This window comes from Lepidochelys kempii, chromosome 8 (genome assembly GCF_965140265.1).
Source record: "Lepidochelys kempii isolate rLepKem1 chromosome 8, rLepKem1.hap2, whole genome shotgun sequence".
Classification (NCBI taxonomy): Eukaryota; Metazoa; Chordata; order Testudines; family Cheloniidae; genus Lepidochelys; species Lepidochelys kempii.
In genome coordinates, this window is record NC_133263.1 from 39,940,108 (window position 1) to 39,963,655 (window position 23,548).

The 23,548-nt window shown below is 57.8% G+C and overlaps 1 protein-coding gene across 7 annotated transcripts in view; it reads left to right on the forward strand.

The window, feature by feature from the left end:
- The first annotated feature begins 5,832 nt into the window (after positions 1 to 5,832).
- Positions 5,833 to 23,548, forward strand: part of PCDH1 (protocadherin 1) — a 129,375-nt gene continuing 111,659 nt past the window's right edge. For 3 of the 7 annotated variants that reach the window (XM_073356195.1, XM_073356196.1, XM_073356197.1), the window contains exons 1-3: positions 5,834 to 6,153; positions 16,973 to 17,787; positions 20,083 to 22,275. In XM_073356195.1, coding sequence (XP_073212296.1) covers positions 6,108 to 6,153; positions 16,973 to 17,787; positions 20,083 to 22,275 — 3,054 coding nt within the window. In that variant the 5' untranslated portion in view covers positions 5,834 to 6,107. Of the gene's footprint in view, positions 6,154 to 6,485; positions 7,101 to 16,692; positions 16,796 to 16,972; positions 17,788 to 20,082; positions 22,276 to 23,548 lie in introns of those variants that run through there. The other 4 variants (XM_073356192.1, XM_073356198.1, XM_073356193.1 and 1 more) reach the window with 4 other exon arrangements.

Genomic DNA, 23,548 nt, shown 5'->3' on the forward strand with positions numbered 1-23,548 from the left:
CAGATGTGAGGTGTCAGTGAATGGTGCAATCCCAGCTCCACAGGAGGTGCTCAAAGCCCAAGCAGGGAGGGGGAGCGTCAGGGCTTCTGACTGGGCTGGGCAGGCAAATCAGATGGAATCAGCCAGCCATTTTTTCCATGTCATTTAGCCTTAAGTATGAGTGAGACAGAGCTTGTGAGTTTGTGCCATTGGGGCCAGATCCCCCCAGATGATGTACTGCCTGGGGTCTGACCCTTCTTTCCGTGTCAGCAGTAATGGAACTGAGGGGGGCTGCCGCACCCCATGGCTCGAAATGGTTTCCATGAAATACAGGGTTTACAGTTTGGTTCAATGGCTCTCAGCTCCCCCACTGTAAACATTGTTCCAACTCCCCTGTGTCCTTGCCTGCTCAGGGGCTGCCCTTTCAGCTCCTGTGTTTGAGCCAGAGAGCGTGCAAGGGCCTGGGTCAAGGACAAAGGAAGTGGAGTGTGTAAAACACTAGGAGCCTGTGAAAAAGGCTGGGGAGATCCCCTCCAGGCCAGCAGCATTGTCAGAGCCAGGAACTTTTCCAGAGAAGCTGAAGGTCAGAGCCATGCCCAAGTACAGAAAGATGGCCATTCACAGCATTTCTAGCTGCTTTCACTTGGCTTTACCTGGGTTTCCTTTAGGGGTCTGATTTGCCTTGGCAGGTACTGGGAGCTGTTCCCCAGAGAAGCGGAAGTGAGCACTGGGGAGGGGTAGAGGGAGGGGGCCCACTTCCAGCATTCAACCGCAGACCTTGGCTTGAGGGGTCCATCAGATGGTGGGATCACAGCCTGAGCAAAGATGGAACCTAGGCATGAAGACAGGAGATGCGTTTGTGGGGACTGAGCTAGCTGGAGGGCTGGGGCTTCCACCAGCCTGCCGCATCTCTGGGCCTCCCATCGCTGCAGAAGCTGGGCCAGATCTGCATTTGCAGCGGCCGACACAAGCTGCCTCTGTTTTCCTATTTTTGTTATTTTTGAGAGGATATTTTAGTGCTGAGCACATTCCCTCCTGTTGCCATGGCAGCCGTGACAGGGGTTATATACCGTGAGAAAAATACCAAAATTAATGAGTGAGTGAAAGTGCAGCCGAGAGAAAAACAAGGTTAAAAAAAGAGTTAAAACAGTAATAAAAACAATCTCTCAATAATTCGGCAGCAGGCATCCTGCAGGCAGGAGAGAGAGAGAGAGACCATTCCAAGAGTGCATGCTTCAGCCTCCACCACAAACCCAGCACAGAGGCATATACCCCACAATCAGAGCAACGCCTTCCCAGCTACAACCCACAATCAGCACAACACCTCCCCAGCTACATCCTACAATCAGTGCAACATCTTCTTTGCTACACCCCAGACACTGATGAGTCTCCCTTGGGATCCCAGTTATGGTCTGGATCCTGGCTGGAGTCTCCAAGCCTCCCTCTATCTCTGCACCCGTACGTTATCAGGAGTGGAGGTAGGCATGAGGGGAGCAGTTCTTTCATGTTGCTCATTTCCTTGTGTTTAGTTTTGGGGATCTTTTGTTTTTAATTGGAGGAACGAATGCATTGTCAGAACATCTGGGTTATTAGCATTTGCTGCCCAAATCCAGGCTGCTGCCTCTCTCGAGGAGCCCAGAGCAGATGAGAGAGAACAGAAGAGCCTTTGAACTCCTCACAGCAGACAGCAGACAGGTTTGCTGCGTGTGTGTTGGGGAGGGGGTATTTATTCTCTTGTAAGGTTCATTTGCTTGCCTTGTTTCCCTTTCTTCTTGCTTTCCCAGAGATTTATCTGGATGCTCTTCACTTGCAGGCTTTGTTCTTCTGACAAGGCCCCAGTGGCCCTGAGGAGCAGCTGTCTCTGTGTGATGCCAGAGCAGACCAGCCTGGGGTATCCTGCCTGGGCCATACTGCAGCCTCAGCACCCTCCTGGAGGGTGAACTGGGCCAGGGGCCTGGGAGACTGATTTTCCATGGCGGTTATTGAGAGGGGTCCTTGGGGACGGAGATGGAAACCAAATGCTATGTCCTGGATTTGGGGGACTCCCTCATAATGGTTCAACTTGCCTGGCCTGGGACCAGCACTAGCACCAGGATGGGAGGAGGAAAGGGGAGTGAAGGCAAGAGGTGGGGTGGGCAAAAGGGCAGGGGCTCCCCATGGGACATGACCAGCACCTTGCTTGGCCCCATTTTCAAATGCCAATTGGCACAGAGAGAAAAATGTCCCTGCCTCCCCTGCACTCTCGTGCTGCCAGTGCCGATGCCCTATGCTATGGAATTATCCTGACACCTCCCCTTCTTAGAGGACATCGGGTCGTTGGTCTGACTGTCACCCAGGCTTCAGCTCATCGAGTCTGATAAGCCTCAGCTGACTGGTCAGATTCCCAGCCAGGGTGCTGCACTGGGCTACCTGGTTTAGGCCCTGCCCAGGGTGGCACCTGCACTTGGCACTGCACACCCAGACAGCGGGCAGTGCAATGCACTGTACGGGTTGGCATGCAGCACAAAGGAGCACAGTGACTGGTGGAACCCATTCCAATGCAGACACCTGGAGAACGTGTCCAATATGTTGGAAGAGGTGCCCATGGTGATATGCCCACCCAGGTCTCTGTACAGGATGGCATATATGCATGTATGTCACCCCTGGCCTCGGAAGCAGCATTACATAAGAATGGCCATACTGGGTCCATCTAACCAACAGTGGGCAGTGGCAGATGCTTCAGAGGGAATGAACAGAACAGGATCAAGTGCTCCATCCCCTGTCACCCAGGCAATGACACCTCAGGGAATGGTTCCTATCAGTGCTGGGCTCCAGACTTTGGGGACAGACCAGAAAAAAATGAGTCCTGATTCCATCACATTATTTCTTCAATGCTTTTACAGTTGGGGCCATGTGTGAATAGGCACTTGCAGACACCCTCCAGGCCTGTGCAAATGCGCAGTCGAAGCAGGGATGCATTTGCAGTCTCCCTCCCTTATGTACAATTTGTACAAAATGTACAATTTTGGGAACCAGACATGCAATTTAGCCACATATTTTTGAAAATATGGGCCTCCAACTGTCACGGAGTGTGGGGGAGTCCAGGCCCTGCACCCCTCTTCCTGGGATTCACTGAGACTCTCAGACAGCCAGTAAAACAGAAGGTTTATTGGACAACAGGAACACAGTCCAAAACAGAGCTTGTGGGTACAACCAGGACACCTCAGTCAAGTCCTTCTGGGGGAGCAGGGAGCTTAGACCCCAGCCCTGGGGTTCCCTGCGTTCCTCCACCCAGCACCAAACTGAAACTAAACCCCCCCCAGCAGGTTCCCTTCTGCAGCCTGTGTTCACATTCCTGGGCAGAGGTGTTACCTCCCCCTCCCGGCTCAGGTGACAGGATCTCAGGTCTCCCATCCCCAGCGCACATTCCCAGGTCAACACTCCCCGCTCCCTGCTGCGTCCCATCGTCACACCAACATATCTCAGATGTTGGGGCTTCTGCCCTGAGTTTATATCCATGGTTCCATAGTGTCTCTTAATGGAACCCATCTTGAATCTTCAGGGCTCACCTAAGACAGTGCTTCAGACTATCGGCCTCTCTCTGCTTCTGGATCTTGGCCCCTTCTCTGAAGCCCTATAATGAAGGCAGCTGTTTGCATTCTGTCTCTAGGCTTGTTATTCCCTCTCTTTAATAATACAGTTATGAATAATAATAAATAATCCCTGGCTCTCAGCCAGCTCTGATTTCACCAGCTCCCTTTGCAGAGGGGCATTGACCTTCAGGGGGTCTGGTCTCCTCCGATTTTGATGTCTTCTGCTGATTGGATTGCAGGTGAATTTACACGAAAGAAAAACCTGGCCCAGCTGGGCAGGAGCAGAGAAGTTTGCCATTAAAAAGATCCAGGAAAGCCTCTGAGTTCCCTGGGAGGGCAAGACCCCCACCCCAAGAGGAACCAGTTCCTGACAACTCTCTGCCTCCCTCCCCTGCCCACCAGGAAGGGAACCACGCTTCGGTGCCGCCCGCTGAAACTCAGCCAGGAAGAGGCGGATGGATTCCTCCTCGGAGAAGGAGCCTTGAACCACGGCCAGGGCTGCCGGAGCCGGCTCCATGGAAGGAAAAAGCAGCCTCTAAAAGATGGTGCAGTGGGTCATCAAAGGCGAGGTGACAGCAAGTGTGCGAGGAGAGGGGCGGGGGGCTGTGCTGTGCATGCAACAGGTTCATGGAGCTCAGCAGGAAGTAGGGCTCCTCCGTGCCGCCCACGCCCTCAGCGGCGGGAGAGCGGAGCAGGAGCTCCATCCCTGGGCAATAAATCTAGCTGTCAATCCGCTCCTGGGCAGGGATGTGAAGAACTGCCTCCTCCCCCCCGCCCTACCGCTCCGAGCCCCCAGCCTACAGATTTCACTCGGCACCAGAGAGCACCTAGCCTGTCTGGTCAGCCACCCCGCCCTTGGCCAGGAGAGTCCCCGCGCAGCTCGGCTGAATGCTGCAGAGACTGACTCCAGGCTGCAAAGGCAGGCAATTCGCTCGCACATTAACGGAGCAGAGGGGCCAGGTGTCACTGGAGCGGCTGGCACAGGGAATGGACTGCCCTAGAGCACACGGGCTGTGGGGCGTAGCCCTGACAAGGAATTGTCTCCCCTCCCCCCATCAGGCTGCCATACACAAGAGGTTCCAAGAAGTGCAAACAAGGTGCCTGACCCAGCCCTGTAGTGGGGGAGGGGGGAGTTGCACTGTCAGTGGGGAACCTGCAGCTGCTCAGCTCTGCCCAACGGGGGTCTGACGCCTGTAAGAAGAGCGTACGTGACTCACCAGGGTGCTGACACCGGCTCAGTGACCTGCTCTTTTGCCACCTTGGCACCCCCGGACCTGGGGCAGGGCTCCAAGCCGCAGCCAGGCAGCCTGTCCCCGCCGGCCCAGGGTCACTGACTCAGGAACGGGGCATATACTAGCTCTGCGCCTTGGCCCACAGCAGGCCCGCGGAAGCCAGAGCTGTTTGTTGGGAGGAGCTGAGCATCCCTGGGCTCCTCCCTAGCTGCATTTCTTGAAGGGGCGGCTGCTGGCTGGGCTGAGAGCGGCGGGGCACACTCACCAGGGGCCGGTGGCAGGGCCTCGACCAACCCCTCTCCTAGCTCCCCAGCGGGCTAGTGAAGCCAAATTCTGGCCTGCTGTTCCATGGGCAACACCTGGCTCTGGCCCCTTCACTGAGCTGCGCTCCGGGCTCCGGCTGGCAGGGAAGCCCAGGGTGGGAAGGGGCTTGTGGGGGAGAAGGGCAGCCGCGCAAGGTCTGTTGCGGGTGAGGGACCGGTCGCGTGCGCTGCTCATAGGGCTCCTCTGCTCCAGGGGAGCGCACCGGCTCGTTGGGAGCCGTGGGCAGCATCTCAAGCAGCTCCAGGAGCGCAGCTCTGCCTTGGAGTCATGGGGCCAATTCCTCCCGCTCCCACGGGGGAAGGGCTGGGCGGGCCGGGCAGCTCCTTGGCCCCCGGAGAGGCGGGATGGGTTGGGGGGGGGGGGGCAGCCGCGGACGCGCCGGCCATTGGGCTGCCCCGGGGCCGGAGCTCTGCGGAGTGGTGGACAACTGGGCGCTGGCTCCGCTCTCCAGCGAGGCTTTCGGGGACACATTGCTCAGTCCCCAGAGAACTGGAGGTCGCTCCGGGGCTCTGCCCTAAGCGCTAGCGCAGGGCTGGGGTCTGGCTTGGTTCCTGGGGAGATTAGCCATGCGCGCACCGATCCGCCCCCGGCCGGGCAGTGCAGGTGGCGGCCCGGGCCGGCTGCTCGCAGGGGAACAGGCGGGTAGCTCCGGCTCCGACCCACCGCAGCGCAAGCTAGAGGCTCCAACTGCCTCCCAGCCGCAGAACTCGGCGGATCCGCTGAGCCCCCGCCCCGCCGGGCTCCACCTCCCGGTGCTGGCGGCAGCAAGAGGCGGAGCAGCAAGGGGGAGGGGGCTAGGTCGGCTCGGTGCGTCCCTGGCACAGCCTCACACACGCCGAGAGCCGGACACTGCGACGGACACGGCTGCGCCAGCCCCGCTCGCCGAGCCGGGAGGGAGCCGCAGCCCCGACCGGCCGCCCCGGGTCCCCCGGGATTCCGCCTATTTCGTGGGGAACCAGCCGGAGGCGCGGAGCGGAGCCGGTCCCGGCAGGGGCAGGGGATGGAGAAGCCGGAGGAGCCGCGCACACGGCGCTCCCCGCAACCAAGTAAGAGCCGCAGCCGGAAGCCTGCCCGGTGCTCGGTGCCCCAGCGCGGCTGGACCCGGGAGCCCCCAGTTGCCCCACAGCGATGCCTCTGTGTGTGTCGGAATGCGGGAGTGCGCGGGTCTTCCTGGCCGGGTCCGCGCGGGCAGGGAGCGAGGCGGGGGCCGGGTCTCGGGGACCAGGCGGCTGCGCTGGCTGCTGGGGCTGCGGGTTGCGTCCAAGTGCGGGGCAGCTGGGTGCCCGGGAAGGGGGAGTGGAGCCCAGAAGCGATGCTGAGTAGCGAGGCGGATGCTGCGCCCAGCGAAGGAGGGACGCGCCTCCCGGCAGCCGGGCGAGGGAGAAGGGGCCAGGAGCGGCTGCCCTTCCGCCGCTTGTGCGGCCACCAACTTTCTTTCCAGGCTCTGTGCTGAGCTCTGTGCTGAGCCGTGATCAGAGGCTGCCCGGGGATCGGAGCCTTATTGGGGGCGCAGCCGCCCCGTCCCCGCCATGGGCTCCCGGGCTTCACCCGTCTCGTCCCTGGAGATTCCCGTGGCTTGTTGGGCGGGGAGCTCCCCCTCTCCTCGGCACCAAGGGTGGATCGCGGAGCTGCCCTAGCCCGAGCCAGGGCCGGGAGGGGTGGAGCTGCTTGCGCCAGGGGCTCTCGCCGGCTGCTCAGGGCCGGGGCCCGGGGCTGGCGAAGCGAAAGGGCTGCCGGGCTGCGCGCTGCAGTGCCCTGGCGTCGCCTGACCGGACAGCAGCGCCGCACGCGGCTCCTGACACTTGTTGTGCTGCTGCCTCCATCCCCGGGAGAGGCTGCCCAGAGCCCGCCAGGAGACCAGCGCCTCCCCGATCGCCCACCGTGGCGGAAACGGGCTCATCTGCATCGCTCCCCACTGGCCGCCGAGCTCCCGACCTGCCCTATAGCTTCCCCAGGAAAACCAAGCCTGCTTCGGGTGCGGGCAAATGCTGCTGTAAGTGCCAGAAAGGGAGTGGGAGCGCGCGCGCGCGCGCGCGATCGCCGCTGGCACAGTGTGTGCGCGCGCGCCACTGGCATGGGGTGAGTGATGTGTTTGTGTGTGAGCGCCACTGGCATGGGGTGAGTGATGTGTTTGTGTGTGAGCGCCACTGGCATGGGGTGAGTGATGTGTTTGTGTGAGAGCGCCACTGGCATGGGGTGAGTGATGTGTTTGTGTGTGAGCGCCACTGGCATGGGGTGTGTGATGTGTTTGTGTGAGAGCGCCACTGGCATGGGGTGTGTGATGTGTTTGTGTGTGAGCGCCACTGGCATGGGGTGAGTGATGTGTTTGTGTGAGAGCGCCACTGGCATGGGGTGTGTGATGTGTTTGTGTGAGAGCGCCACTGGCATGGGGTGTGTGATGTGTTTGTGTGTGAGCGCCACTGGCATGGGGTGAGTGATGTGTTTGTGTGAGAGCGCCACTGGCATGGGGTGAGTGATGTGTTTGTGTGAGAGCGCCACTGGCATGGGGTGAGTGATGTGTTTGTGTGAGAGCGCCACTGGCATGGGGTGTGTGATGTGTTTGTGTGTGAGCGCCACTGGCATGGGGTGTGTGATGTGTTTGTGTGTGAGCGCCACTGGCATGGGGTGAGTGATGTGTTTGTGTGAGAGCGCCACTGGCATGGGGTGAGTGATGTGTTTGTGTGTGAGCGCCACTGGCATGGGGTGTGTGATGTGTTTGTGTGTGAGCGCCACTGGCATGGGGTTTGTGTATGTGCCACTAGCGCTGCGTGTGTGTGTGCCTGTGAACGAGAAGGTACCAGGGAAAGCAGGTGTCCCTTTCTAAATGGCCCAAGCGAACCCTTATCCACCGCTTTCCTTGCCTGGCCCTAGCTCCATGACGGCAGCTTTGGGATTTGGCCAGGGATTAGTTCCCCGAGAGCTTGTAGAGTGTGTGCCCCTCCCCGCGCGCGTGTGCCTTGCCCCTGGGTGCGTAGTGGGAAGGGGGGGGGGTGACCGGACCTGGCATTTCCCCTTTAATCCCTTTCCCCCTTTTTTCTGGAGTCACTACCCAGTTGCCAGCCTCCCTCTGGGACTCAGCTCCCTCAGGGTTCTTGCCCAGGGCCAGGCTGTGCTAAGTCCTGACAGCTCCAGCCTGGCGCGGCTAAGGTTGGGAGGGCTGGTCAGTGCTGGAAGTGCCCCGGCTCTGGGGCAAGTGGGCAAGGCAGGGCAGGTGCGATCTCGTGCATAGTGTAATGTGACTGTGGGTGTCAGGCTCCAGGCCGCTGGTGCCTGCTTCGCAAATCTTGCTCCCTCTGTGCCTAGGAATGGTCTGGGGGTTCCTGCTGCCTGTAGCTGCTGTGGTGGGGGTGGGCCTGAGAGCCCTGGGCAGGGACTTGCTGTGGTGGGATGCACAGGTGTGATTCTCCCTTGCCCTGTTTCAGGCTACTTGGCCAGGCAGCACTGCCTGTAGCTATGGCTGCCAGGATGAGATCTTGTTTTTAGTTGCTTGTTGGTATGATTTTACCAAACGCCAAATCTTCAGGCTGGAATTTCTCACACTCGCTGTCTGCCTTCCGGCTGGATCTTTTGGAAGGGTTCAGCTCAAAGGGCTCAGCCATTTCTGAGAAATACCATGTTTGACCATGTTAGAAACGTTCCCACTGCTGTTGGGTTGAGAAGCTCTGTCACCACCATGCTTGGGGGTTAAGGCTTGAAAGGGGGTCACTCCAATGCTGGGGAGGTGCCTTTTGCTGTTCCTGGGAAAAAACACCCAAATTTGGTCAAGTGAAAAGCCTTTGAAAAATCTTAGTGTGCACATGCTCAGTAGAGAGAGGTTCAGCCTCTAAAATCTCAAAGATTCTGTCTGAACTGAGCATGCTACAGCCTAGGACTGCAGGGCCTGAGCAGGACTTTCCCTGCTGTTTCTCCCCCAAAGGCCAGAGGCTGCTGTGGAGCAGGGGAGCTGTCTGTCCTATGCCCTCAGTGCCCCCCTGCTGTGTCCAGGCAGGAGGAGGAAAAGGGTGTGGCAGGTACTCATAAGAAGGGATGGAACAGAATGGGGGGCGGAAGATGGCAGTGGGGACAGAACAAGGTAGTGGAGGGAGGGGGCAGGAGCCATGCGGGGGGGGAATAGGATCAGGGTGTGAGCATGGCAGGAGCTGGGGACAGATGCGGGGGATGGCAGCAGGGAAGGGGAAATGGGGGGAGAGTGGCAGGACCATGAACTCTGGAGTGGGAGGCTAGGAGCAGAGCTGGGAGTAAGTAGGGGCAGGAAGACAGGAGATAGCAGCAGGGAGAGGGACAAGGTGAAATGGGGCAGAGAGATCTGTAACCACTAGAGAACACTCCCCTCCAGAACCTGGGACTGAATCCAGGATTCCTTGGTTTCAACTTTACTGTTCAGCAAGTATGTGTGAAACCCACTGGTAAAGTATGTCTCCAGCCCCCTCTAGTGGTAGGTCCATATTGAGGTTGACAACCTACTACTGCTATCAGTGAATGTTAGCTTACATGGTGGAGGACTGTGCTAAGGATCCCAGACCCACTGATGACCCACGTTGGTGTCGGTACAGTTTTACACAAGGAAATTAGTGTTTCTTTCAATTGTTAAGTTTTTTAAAAGTAGGAAATAACATCTGCAAAGGAACATTAAGGTTGCAAAGTCAAGCACTCAAAATTAGGGAATGCCTGAATTAATTTTGCATGTAATCTTAATTCAGTCCTCTTGTACCTATGCATTATGATACAGCCTTTAATTATGTGTTCACGTACTTGCTTTTTGCACTGGGCCCCTGTCTCCTTCAGTGCACAGGGCGGATCTGCTCTAGGGATGAATCAGGGTTGTGTAGTGAAGGAGGCTGCTTTCTGTGGAGCCCCTGCCTCCTCTGCTGCAGAGGTTGGAGAGTGGGGAGGGAGTGAGGTGGTAGTGGGGGGAGGGGTTGCAGGAAGAGAAAGGATGGTTTCACTGTGGCAGTTGAATACTGCCTTTAGGACTGGGGTCTCTCCCTCTCTCTGGAATAGGGTCTGTAGCCTGCATGAGGTGTAGGGTAAACTGGAATCTGCACAGGTGGCAACTTAGGTGTTTCTCATTGTGGGGCATCTGGCTTAGGACACCTTAGGCCAAAGCTGCAGAAGTGCTGAGTGCTCACAGCTGCAGCTGAAGTCCACTGGAGCTGTGCTTTGAACATACTAGATCGGGGTCAGCAACCTTTCAGAAGTGGTGTGCCGAGGCTTCATTTATTCACTCTAAATTAAGGTTTTGCGTGCCAGTAATACATTTTAATGTTTTTAGAAGGTCTCTTTGTATAAGTCTGTAATATATAACTAAACTATTGTTGTATGTAAAGTAAATAAGCTTTTTAAAATGTTTAAGAAGCTTCATTTAAAATTAAATTAAAATGCAGATCTTATCAGTTTAGTGTGATCTTTGCCCTTGCTTTTCCTTGCTGAGTTTTCCAATGTCTGGCACGTATTTGGATACTTTAAGCTGCACACAGGCTTCTGAGTGATCAGTTGTTAACCAGCTCCAAGAGGGACAGAGGACAGATTTCATGTGTGAAAATACCTGTTCACACAGGTATGTGGATCCAAATGCTGAAAGCATTGCAAATGCAATTTTCTTCAAACAGTTAAATTTCACTGACAGGGACGTCCAGCTGGTCAGTACAGAGGCTCAACAATCTCTCTCGGTAACTTCAAGTACACTCCACAGAACTCCAAACTTAGATGCCCACAATTCTGAGCTTTTTAACTGAATGAGCTGCATTTCGGAAATCTTCAACACCCATCCACTGAAATACAGACAGATGCAAGTCGCTTTTGTTGAAGTTTTCAGGTTTAATTATAAAAGAAAGCATTGGGCCAAATCACTGGAAATCTTGAAATCTGTCTGAAAATTCTGATTCCAGTTCTTGCATGTACATTCTAATCTCAACATCAAACGCAGTGTGCTGTTCCACGTGGCGTCATAGTGATGTCAGCAGCAAATCAAGACTTAAAAATATCCCAGTACAGTGGCGCTGGAACAATTTTTGTTGTTGCTGAGCCCCCTCTTGCTGAGCCCCCTCTTGCTCCTGTCTGCACCCCTCACTGCCCCAGGCTGGGGCCAGTGGGTCACAGCTGGTGGTAGCTGCAGAGCCCTGGGCTGGTGGCCGGGACCCCAGGCTGACAGCAGAGCCCCCCCGACCGGTGGCTGGGACTCGGGGCCGGCAGTCGGCTAAACGGGGCCAGCGGATGGAACCCCAGCTGGCAGGGGGCCGGCAGCCGGTATCCCAGGCCGCCTTTGGCACATGCCATAGGTTGCCTACCCCGTACCAGATGTTAGCGAATGTTAAGATTGGGCCTTCTCAGATTTGGGCATCTAAAATTTGTTCAACACCTTTGGCAGTTTTGGCCTTAAACTCTCTGCTTCTCTTCCCCATGTGCAAAATAGGGACAACATCCCCTCTACCTGACAGGCATTGTGAAGACACATTCATTAATGTGTGTGAAGCACTCAGATGCTGTAGTGATGAGCAATATAGAAAAGCCCCGGAGGAAATGAATTATTCTTTATTCAGGTCATGGTTTGAGTGGTGTGCAGTAAATAAGACCTGGGGCCATGCAGTGAATGATGAGGATAAACAGAAGTATTGAACATGGAGCACTGTCCACTATGTGCCCTGAATGAGGCAGGGTCCTGTGGAAACAACAGTATGTGAGCATGTAATCCAAGACTGTCTCCTAATGCCCACGCACAAAGGGGATTAATGAAGGTCCCACAGGGAACCTTAATTCTGGCATTTCTTAACTTTTGAGTTCTGGACTTTGCAACCCTCATGTTTCTGTACACAGCGCCTTGGGTGTAATTCTGTAGAGGTTCTGATCCCACCCTCATCACAGCAGTATCTGAGCACCTTCTGATGGTGCATTGAGTGATGCCATGTGTGGTTTGCTCTGTTGCTCACCCTCTTTCTGGGGGAGAGTTGTGTGTGCAGTGGAGTGGTTTGGGTTGTAAATGGTAACTGCTCCCGGTGTTCAGCGGTGCAGGTGGGTTGTAGGAGCGTGCCTGGCTCTCTGAGCAGAAGCTGGGGAGATCTGGTACAGTCCTTAGCTCCTGGAGGAATTGGTTCCAGTGCATCCTGAACAGATGAGCTTTACCATTGGTGGACAGCTTCACTGTGCCCAAGGGGCCGCGCTGTTGGTCATGATTCTCAGGCTGGAGCTCTGCAGCATGTCATTCAGAGCCATGCAGTGAGTGGGAGTTGTTCACGCACCCTCTCTGCACCAGCAGAGGATGGTGGGGGACCAGAGGCAAAAATACAGCGCCTGCTCAGGCCAAGGTGAATTGTCCTGCGAGTGAGTGTTGGTCCATGTTCTGCCTCTGGCTCCTGCTGCAGTGAGAGAGGTAGCAGGGTGAGTGCTGGGCTTGCCCAGCCCCACTAGTGGTCACAGTGGAAGCTGCTGGGTGCAGAGCCCTGCGAGACACCTGGCCCGGAGCCTAGGAATGGGTGACTCAGGTTGCCTGCTAGGCACAGGGACTGCCTTACCCTATGACTTTCACCTTTGCCCCAAACCTCACCCAATGGGAATGACAGTTGGAACCCATGCCTAGAATAAACAAATATGGGGAAACAACCTCTGGGAGCAGCTCCAGGCCCAGCTGCAGCTCCAAAAGGGCCTCACCAGGGAACTCAATAGATCCCGACCGACTCTTGGGGTCTGTCCAACTGGGACTCCCCCAGGCCCGGTGGTTAGATAGTATTTGTTTGTCTTGCTCCATACGCGGCCATTTTCTAAGATACTACCGAGCAATAGGGTGCCTGAGAAGGGCACGCACACTTGCGGTCCAGGCATGTGGCATACTGTGGTTGCTGTCAGCCTTTTGCCTTCCTCTGGGAGCCATTCTCCACCAAAGCTGATTTTGCTCTGTTTCTTCTCTGTGCCTGGCAATGTGCTTCTCCTGGGTCAGGGCTGAGTCTCGGTGTTGATGTCCCTTGCCTTGTTACTGGGAGGGGCTTGTTTTGCTCTCACACTTTGCCAGGACAAATGGGCCTGCCCCACACATGGGCAGCTCCTGGGCTGGATGCTCCTGCCATCCCAGAGCCCCCTGTCTCACTCATGCTGCCAGGGAGGGGTGGATTTCTTAGTCCTGCGTGAAAGGCACTTAGCAAAGCGGGACAGCTCTTCCAGGGAGGGAGAGCCAGGCCCCACGGCTGGGAGCCTGGGAGCAGGGCTGCTAAGACTTCCCTGCGATTGTCATCTGTGCTTGTGGAAGAGGCTGTGGTCTGTGCAGGAGAGGAGGGGCTGCACAGGGTCCCCTCTGCTGGGCTGGGGTCAGGGACTTGTGATGGGCTGTGAGCTAGTGGCTCGAGGACTGCGCTAAACTGTGTGGCACCCTAGCTGCTCTTGGCACTGCCTGTTGCCCCACTCACTTATTCAGGGGAGCACGGGCCCACCCAGGGTCAGAGCACCATGTAGCAGAGTGGGGGTGGGGAACTGAGGGATTCCCTGGGGTGGGGGGGAGGAGAGCTCACAATGAATGGGAGTGGGGTAGTACCCCATGGGATCACTTTGTGCTGTGGAGGGAGACTCAACTCGCTATGTGTGGGGGAGTGGGGCTGGCCATATGTGGGGGAAGGGTAGCATGGGGGCTGGCTCTGTGTTGGGGGGCAGCTTACTGAGTGTGTGGGTGGAAAGAGAAGGGCTGGGGGAGTTTGCCGTGTGGGGGGTGGTCTGGAGCTTACATGGGAGAGGGGTCTTCTGGGCTGGAGGGATCCTTGTGCTTGGGGTTCCCATTGCTCAGGTGTTGCCTCCCACAGGCTTGAAGCTGCAGCATCTCTCTAGGGGCTGTGCTCGTTGCCAGGCAGCTGTAACCCTCCCCAATGCCCCCCATCCTATGGGCACTCGGAGACGCTCCCTGCTGGATAGGGTGAGGTTTGGGAAGGGCACTGCCAAGGGTCCTGTGCTCTGACCCACTGGGGCCTGGCACTGCTCGTGGGGTTGATTTTCAGGGAAGGCAGTGAGGCCAGGCATGCTTGGAGGGGCTGGACCAGGTAGGCATCTCTCTTGCCATTATCTCAGCTGCAGCCCCAAAGGGTGTGCCTGGGACTGAGGGAAGGGGAGGTGGAACTCTGTAGGGGAGTGGGGTGTTGTTCTCATGGGCATCTCCTGCTGTTTTCTCGGCCCTTCCCTTGCAGAGCCTGCCTGTTCAGAGAAGAGCTCGGAGCTTAGAGCTGAAGGTAGCAGCCAGGATGGGGGGCTGAATGTCATGGGGGAGGAGTGAGGGGTTCAAGCCTTGTGCCCGGGGGAGATGCTGGCTCTTAGTGCAGTAACTGAACCAGGAAGAACTGGAGAGGAGGGAATTGTGTGTTTCGGGGTTGAGGTGGGAGGTGTGTGTATGGTGGAGGTTTGGGGTTGTGTGGGGTGCGTAGTGGATAGTGTTGAGGGGCTGGGGGCTGCAGTGTGGGGAGGGAGGAGTACGGCATTGCATGTCTGTTCATCACAGGAGGTGTTTCTGTGGAGGCGTGAGGCTGGGGCATGGGCAGGGTGATGGGTTGCGGGGAGCAGTGCTGTATGTGGGTCCCTGGGAAATAGGGGGTGTGGGGCCATGATTCTGGTTCTGGACAGTCATGCTAGAGGTTGGCAAGTTTGTATAGTGCTTGCGTTTAGGTGCTTGGCTGGGATTGTGTTGTTTCTAGGGAGGAAGTTGATGCGTGTATGTGTCAGGTACATGGCTTTCACTGTGGGCTGCTTATTGGATCTGTATTGGTAGTCAAGCCCTCTGTCTCTTGGGACGCTCCGGTGTGTTGGTGGGGGTCAGACAGTGTGTGAGTGTCGGGGGGAGGTTACTCTGTGTGTGTGTGTGTGCGTGCATGGAGGGTGTCAGACAGTGTGTGTGTGTGCGCGTTTGGTGGGGGGTCAGACAGTGTGTGTGTGTGTAGGGGGGGAGGTTATTTTGTGTATGTATATGTGCAGAGGGAGTCAGTGTGTGCGTGTTGGGGGGAGGTTACTGTGTGTGTGTGTGCGTGGCGGAGGTCAGACAGTGTGTGTGTGTGTTGGGGTGATGTTACTATGTGTGTTGGAGGGGTCAGACAGTGTGTGTTTGGGGGAGGCTACTGTGTGTGTGCTGGTGGTGGTCAGTCTGCGTATGTTAGGGGATCAGACAGTGTGTGTAGTCGGTAGGTTACTGTGTGTGTTGGCGCGGGTCAGACTGTGTGTGTGTGTTGGAGAGAGTTTACTGTGTGTGTGTGTGTGTTGGAGGCAGTCAGACTGTGTGTGTTGGGGGAGGTTACTCTGTGTGTGTGTATGTGTGTTGGTGGGGGTCAGACACTGTACGTGTTGGAGGTCAGACTGTGTGTTGGAGGAGGTTACTGTGTGTGTTGGTGGGGGTCAGACTGTGTGTGTTTGTTGGCAAGGTGTGTGTGTGTTGGAGGTGGTCAGACTGTCTCTATGTGTTGGGGGGAGGTTACTGTGCTTGTGTATCTTGTGGGGCCGGGATAATGAGGAGGGGAGGGGTCTCACCTTGCCTCTCTGCCCCCCACCTGGTGTATGCCCACAGCTCGTACCAGTGTGAGCAGGGGTGGGGCCCCAGCCTGCCCTGTGTAGCCAGGGAGCCCAGCTCGGGGCCAGCACAGCAGTGCTGTGGGGGTTGCACTCCACATGGGGCAGTGCTGAGGTTAGGAGCTGCTTTATGGGGTGGCCCCAGTGCCCTGAGAGTCTCTTCTCCTGTCTGCTGTAATGCAGCCCCCAGGGGCCAGGAGTCAGGACTGGGTCTGTGTGTGTGTGGGCGCAGTTTGTGTCACTGCAGCATGGGGGGTAAGCGTGCGCTTGTAGCAGGTGTCTGTGCCGCACGGGGGGGGGTGCACTTGTAGCGTGTGTCGCTGCAGTGCTGGGGGGGGCACCGTGTCACTGTAGTGCCGGGGTGTGGGTGGGAAGCTCATAGCATGAGTCACCATAGCACAGGGTGTGTGTGCGGTCGTAGCATGTGTCACTGCAGCACTGGGGGGGCGTTGCACACTTGTAGTGTGTCGCTGCAATGTCCGGGTGGAGGCACTTGCTCACAGCATGTCGCTGCAGCGCTGGCGGGGGGTGGGGGGGCAGGGTCTCTGGTCTGCGCCGCGAAGCTGTCTCTCTGGCTAGAGCACGTGATGCAGTGTGTCACTGCAGTGCCAGGGGGAGGGGGTGCATGCTCATACCATGTGTCACTGCAGTGCCGGGGGGGGGAGGGAGAGGGGAGGCGCTTGCTCACAGCGTGTCACTGCAGTGCCGGGATGGGGACACTCATAGTGTGAGTCACTGTAGGGTGGGGGTGGGGATGGGGATGGGGTGCGCTCGTAGCATGTGTCACTGCAGCACTGGGGGGGTTGCACACTTGTAGCGTGTCACTGGAGTGCCAGGGTGGAGGCACCTGCTCGCTTACAGCATGTTGCTGGAGTGCTGTGGGGGATGCAGGGTCTCTGGTCTGCGCCTCGAGGCTGTCTCTCTGGCTAGAGCATGCTGTGCACTGCAGGCGGAAGCCCTCTGCAGCATGCCCTGCGTGCATCTACCTGGGTACAGTGTCTGTTCGCACTGTGACTAGCTGGTGGGCAGGGACAGGCGTGGGGCTGGGTTTCAGTGCCTGTGTCCTTACGCAGGCAGGGCTTGCAGGAGCCTTTCCCCTGGGCACCGATGTTGGGGGGTTGCAGAGGGCTGCTGGAAATCAGCTCCTGTGACTAGCTCAGCAGGGAGGTGAGTGTGTGGAGCAGGGAAGTGCTCAGCTGCTTCATGGCTGGCAATAGGACTGGGGTTTCTCATTCCTAGCCAGGTTGGACATGGAGTGGCAGCGAATGGGGCCTGTGGGGAGCGAGGAGGCCCAAGGGATGGAGCATGCTGTCCCTAATCTGTGGTGTCTTTGCTTCCTTGCAGCCCCTGTCCAGCACAGGATGACGTGGCTGGCAGCCTGCCTGGGCCTGTGGCTCTTCCTGCAGCTCCCCATCTTGGGCGCTGGGACACGCGTGGTCTACAAAGTGCAGGAGGAACAGCCGCCCAACACACTCATTGGGAGCTTGGCTGCCGACTACGGCTTTCCTGACGTGGGGCACCTCTACAAGTTGGAAGTGGGGGCCCCCTACCTGCGTGTGGATGGCAAGACTGGGGACATTTACACCACGGAGACCTCCATCGACCGAGAGAGCCTGCGGGAGTGCCAGAGCCAGTTCCCAGGGGACCGCTGCTTCTTGGAGTTCGAGGTGTCCATCACGGACCTGAAGATGAACAGCAGCCCACGCCTGCTGGAGGGGCAGATCGAGGTGCTGGACATCAACGACAACACGCCCAACTTTGCCTCACCCGTCATCACGCTGGCCATTCCTGAGAACACCAACATTGGGGCACTCTTCCCCATCCCCCTGGCCATGGACCGTGATGCAGGAGCCAATGGGGTGGCCTCCTACGAGCTCCTGGCTGGGCCTGAGGCGCAGGAGCTCTTTGGCCTACAGGTGGCTGAGGATCAGGATGAGAAGCAGCCACAGCTGATTGTCATGGGGAACCTGGACCGAGAGCAGTGGGACTCCTATGACCTGACCATCAAGGTGCAGGATGGAGGCAGCCCACCACGGGCAAGCAGCGCCCTGCTGCGCATAACCATCCTGGACATGAACGACAACACCCCCAAGTTCGAGAAGGCCCTGTACGAGGCGGAGCTTTCGGAGAACAGCCCCGTGGGGCACTCCGTCCTTCAGGTGAGCATGCAGCGGGGCACCAAGCATCGCGCACAAGCTGCACCACCCAGGCCAGCTTCCCACTTTCTTCATCAGTGTTCAAAGGGGGGGTGTGGAGCAGCTGGAGTGTCTCTATATTACTTACTATGATTATTATTTATTAGGTGTATTATGGGAACACTAAGGAGGCCCAGTCACGGACCAGGCCCACATTGCAGTAGGCACTGTACATTATTAGGAGTATTACAGTATCTCTCATCGGCTCCAGTCATGGCTCAGCCCCCTGTGGCCCCAGATGCTGTACAAACACAGAACAAAAAGAACAGTCTTTGTCCCAAAGGCCTCACAGTCTGTCTGTCTGGAAATGTGCTGAGGCACCACCGGGGACCTGGTTTCAGGCATGGCATGATCACAAGTGGCAGGGGTTTTGTTAGTTAGGTTTTGTAAGTTGGTAAGATTAGGAATGGAAAAGAAGTGGGGGAAGGCCAGGGCTGGGCTAGCAGGGGCTGCAGGTCAGGATAGAGGGGCACTGGCAGCGCTGTGCTTGGGAAGCCTGCCCACTGCCTAGCTGTGCTAAATGCTGGCTACAGACAGGAAATTAGTCTCCCTTTCAGCAGCATTAGATGCCTCTGAGAGTAAAGCAGGCTCCTTTGGCTTGGCAGCCCCTGGGAAGTGCCTGCTCCCCGGGGAGATGTGGGATGGTGCAGACTCTCTTGTACATGCACAAACAAAACGTGGCATGGCTGTCTCTGAAGCCCCGGGGCAGCCAAAGGCCGCTTGCATGCCACAGACTCCACAGAGAGAATTTTGAGCCCAAGCGTGGCATCCTAATGCCCATCTTGATTGGCTGGGGGCCCTGAGGGGTGGGTCTCTGTGGATTTGGTGGAAGGGGCACTGAGCTGATGGGAGCTGACATCTGTTTATCTGCAGCTGCCATCTTAATAAGCGGAGCGCGGCCAGCGCTCGGCTGCTCGGCTCGCTAATTTTGATGTGAATTTTAAGAATTCATTTTTCACTGTTCAGAGAGCGAAAGTTGGAGGCAGATAAGGCAGAAGCGACAGGAGAATGGGCTGCAGCTCTGCTGCTGCCATTGCTCAGCTTTTATCTTTCAGGAAGAAAATGACTCCTCAGCTCAGGGAGTGGAGGTAAAAGGTGGAATTTACATTTAACAACTTTTGTTCTCCATCCAAATCTGCTGAGCGAGATAACGGCAGAGCCGCAAATGGGGCAGAGAGGAGCCCGCTTGGAGAGCTGATTAGGAAAGCAAATGTTAGACAAACCTCTGATTCTTTAGAAAGCAAATAATAAATGTGGAAACAGGCTTATGTGAATGCAGAACTCCTGACCAGGAGGTGTGTGTGTGTGTGTGTGTGTGTGAGTGTGAGTGTGAGTGTGAGTGTGAGTGTGAGTGTGAGTGTGTGTGTGTGTGTGTGTGTGTGTGTGTGTGTGTGTGGGGAATAGAGCCATGCAGCGTATGGGCAGCTCTCCTCTGTCCCTCCACTCAGCCAACATCTCTCAGCCCCAATCTGGAGCTGTTCCAGCCCTGGGACCCACCTCCCCCACTTCTGCTGCTGCCCCTCAATCCCAGCCTCTCCCCCCTACATGCTATTTCTGTCCTCGGTTCCCCCACTCCCCAGCTACGCTGGTCCCCATAGTCCTGACCCACAGCTCCCTGCCACCCCCCCATGCTATCCCAGCCCTGAGCTCCTCCCCAGCTCTGCCATTGCCCCACAGTACGGAACCTCAGCCCGCCTCCCATTGTTCCTGTCCTGGGCTCCCCCAACACTCAATTCCGCTCGAGCTCCTCAATCCCAATCTGCAGCCTCCTGCTGTCCCAGCCCTGAGAATCACTAGCTGTCTGCATTGAACTGCAGCAGCCTCTGGACTGGCTTTGGGTCAGGACGGCCCAGGAGCAGGCACTGGGCTGCCTGCGTGGCTTCAGAGCAGCAGCCCAGAATGGGAAGCAGTGGGTTCTAACCCAGCCTTCCCGGGTGGTGTCTTTGGCTGCATGTAACTAGCTTCACTGCAGTGTGGCGGTGGTGAATCAGGGTTCATTTTAGCAAAGAGGTGTGCAAGGGCCCAGCAGGGTGTGGCCGACTCACTTGGACGGGCTGCATTCTAGTTCCTGGCTGTTCCTTCCTGTTGCTGGGTGTCAGACCTGCTGGCTGGCTGGTTCCCATGGAGAATTCCTTGCATGCCAGAGCAGGACAGCAGGGAGTGGGGCTGAGGCAGCCTAACCGGTCAGGCCAGTTTCACTGGAGCAACATGGACAGGGTTGCTCCTGTTCACCTTGTCCTCCTCTTCCTCCTCCCACAGGTGAAAGCCAACGACTCAGATCAGGGCGCCAATGCCGAGATTGACTACTCCTTCCACCAGGCCACGGACATGGTGCGCCGCCTGCTGCGCCTGGACAGGGCCACGGGCCTCATCACTGTGCAGGGGCCCATTGACCGGGAGGACATCAATATCCTCAAGTTCTCTGTCCTGGCTAAGGACAAGGGGGCCAATCCCAAGAGTGCCCGCACCCAGGTGGTGGTGACCATCAAGGACATGAATGACAACGCCCCCTCCATTGAAATCCGGGGCATTGGCCTTGTCACCCATCAGGACGGCATGGCCAACATCTCTGAAGACGTGCCTGTGGAGACGGCTGTGGCTCTGGTACAGGTGTCTGACCGGGATGAGGGTGAGAACGCTGTGGTCACCTGTGTGGTTGCTGGCGATGTCCCGTTCCAGCTGAGACAGGCCAGTGAGACGGGCAGTGACAGCAAGAAGAAGTACTTCCTGCAGACCACCACGCCGCTGGACTACGAGGCGGTGAAGGAATACACCATCGAGATCGTGGCTGTGGACTCGGGGAACCCGCCCCTCTCCAGCACCAACTCTCTCAAGGTGCAGGTGGTGGATGTGAATGACAACGCCCCAGTCTTCAGCCAAAGCCTCACCGAGGTGGCCTTCCCCGAGAACAATGCACCTGATGACCTGGTGGTGGAGGTGAGCGCCAGCGACGCTGACAGCGGCTCCAATGCCAAGCTGGTTTACTCCCTGGTCATGGACCCCTCCTCCAAGGGCGTCTTCTCCATCGACCCTGACTCAGGCGAGATCCGAGTGAAGACCGTGCTGGACCGGGAGCAGAGGGAGCGCTACGAGTTCCTGGTGGTGGCAGCTGACAAGGGCAGTCCCAGTCTCAAGGGCACTGCATCTGTGGCCATCAATGTCGTGGACAGGAACGACAACGACCCCAAGTTTATGCTGAGCAGCTACAACTTCTCAGTGATGGAGAACATGCCTCCCCTGAGTCCGGTGGGCATGGTGACAGTGATTGACGCTGACAAGGGCAACAACGCCCGAATCCAGCTGTCAGTGGAGCAGGACAACGGGGATTTTGTCATCCAGAATGGCACTGGCACGATCCTCTCCAGCATCTCTTTTGACCGGGAGCAGCAGAGCACGTACACCTTTCGGCTCAAAGCTGTGGATGGCGGGGACCCTCCCAGATCCGCCTACGTGGGGGTGACCATCAACGTGCTGGACGAGAATGACAATGCCCCTTTCATCACCTCCCCTTCCAATGCCTCTTACAAGCACATCCTGCCCCACACCAGCCCTGGGCAGCAGGTCAGCAAGGTCAAGGCCGAGGACATTGACTCGGGGGTCAATGCAGAGCTGACTTACAGCATCACGGGGGGTAACCCCTTCGAGCTGTTCCAGATCTCGTCGCAGAGCGGGGACATCACGCTGGAGAAGGAGATCCTGCGCAAGCACCACGGCCTGCACCGCCTGGTGGTGCGGGTCAATGACAGGGGCAAGCCCTCACGCCACGGCACCGCACTGGTGCACTTCTACATCAATGAGACCCTGGCCAACCGCACGCTGCTGGAGACCCTGCTGGGACACAGCCTGGACACGCCGCTGGACATCGACATTGCCGGCGACCCCGAGTACGAGCGCGGCAAGCAGCGCAGCAACATCCTCTTCGGCGTCATTGCCGGCATCGTGGCCGTCACCCTGGTCATAGTACTGGTGGTGCTGGTGCGCTACTGCCGGCAGAGGGAGGCCAAGAGCGGCTACCAGGCGGGCAAGAAGGAGACCAAGGACTTGTACGCCCCCAAGCAGGGCAACAAGAGCAGCAAGAGCAAGGGCAAAGTGAAGAAGAGCAAGTCCCCCAAACCGCCCAAACCGTCCGAGGATGAGGAGGAGACAGGGCTGCAGAAGTCCCTCAAGTTCAACCTCATGAACGACTCTGTCAGTGATAGCCCCCGCATCCACCTGCCTCTCAACTACCCGCCCGGGAGCCCGGACTTGGGGCGCCACTACCGCTCCAACTCCCCACTGCCCTCCATCCAGCTGCAGCCCCAGTCACCCTCCGCCTCTAAGAAGCACCAGGTGGTGCAGGACCTGCCTGCCACTAACACCTTTGTGGGCACTGGGGACAACAACTCAACGGGCTCCGAACAGTACTCTGACTACAGCTACCGCACCAACCCCCAGAAATACACCAACAAGCAGGTAGGAGAGCTCGTTCTGAGCCCGCCGGACGCACCCCCTCTGCATCGGGGCGCCATCTGGACGGAGGTGTGGGAATGAGCATGGACCCACCCCCGGCCACACGGGAATGGCCTGGGGGGCTGGCAGAGGACTAATGGAGCACCTAGCCATGGCTCCTTCCTGGGGCAGGAAAGGGCAGGGGCTGAAGCACTGTGACCTGTGGGCAGCCGCCTGTGGCTGATGGGGGTGGTAGCTGCTGAGCTACATTGCTGGGGGTTCCCCTGACGGGAAGGAACCCTGCATGTGCTGGGTGAGGGGTGTGGATGGACTGGATCCGCAGCCCCTGGGCCCCGGTAGCAGCCAAGCACTGGGCTAGAGACCAGGCCTGCCAGCACCAGCAGATGGCAGTGCCCACCCCTCCCATCCCGTGAGTCGCGCTTGCTTCAGCTGCGCTGGGCTGCCTGGGGCCTGCCTGTTGCTGGTCCCACAAGGAGCTGACTTCCTGCCCTGCCTGGGTCAGGGGTGCTGTGCCCAGCCCCAGCCCATTATTGCTAGCAGCAGCCTCTGAAGTGCCAGCTCTGGGCTTCTGGGGGAGGGGCAAAGCAAATCTGTAAGAGAAGCTTCTTCGGCTCCTGGTGTGGCTGCCTGGGGTGGGGAGCCTGGCCTGTGTCCCAGGGCCAACCCTCGCTGCCTGGGGTGCTTGGCCCTTTGCTCCAGCTTGAGCATCAGGCTTGTCTCTGGAGCTGCAGGAGCTGATGCTGCAGCCTCTGCTAAGCCCACTGCAGAGGAGATCAGAGCACAGCTTGTTACCATAAATGAGGGGGCTGGGCTGCACCAGGGCTGTCTGTGTGTCGGGAATGGGGAGCCAGGGCTCGCGGAGTTGGGGTCTCTGCTGGGGAGCAGGAGATGGCTGTGCCAGTCAGGGCTGGGGAGGGTCTCTGCTGGGGATCAGGTGGTGGCTGTGCCGAGTGTCGGGGCTGGGGAGCCGGGACTGTGGTGGTGGGGTGTCTCTGCTGGGGAGCAGGAGGTGGCTGTGCCGAGGGGAGCCGGGACTTAGGGGGGTGTCTCTGCTGGGGAGCAGGAGGTGGCTGTGCTGAGGTTCAGGGCAGGGTCACTGCTGAGAGTTGGGGCTAGGTGTGTCTTGCTGCATGAGGGGACAGAGCAAAGGTCCTGGCTGCATCTTGAGGGACCTGGGGGGGCTGGGGGGAGAACGCAAATCTGGGAGCCAGGCTGTGGAGGTGATGGGTGAGGTGGAGGGTTCAAGGCCTTGAGGACATCCTGCCTGGCTGCCTCA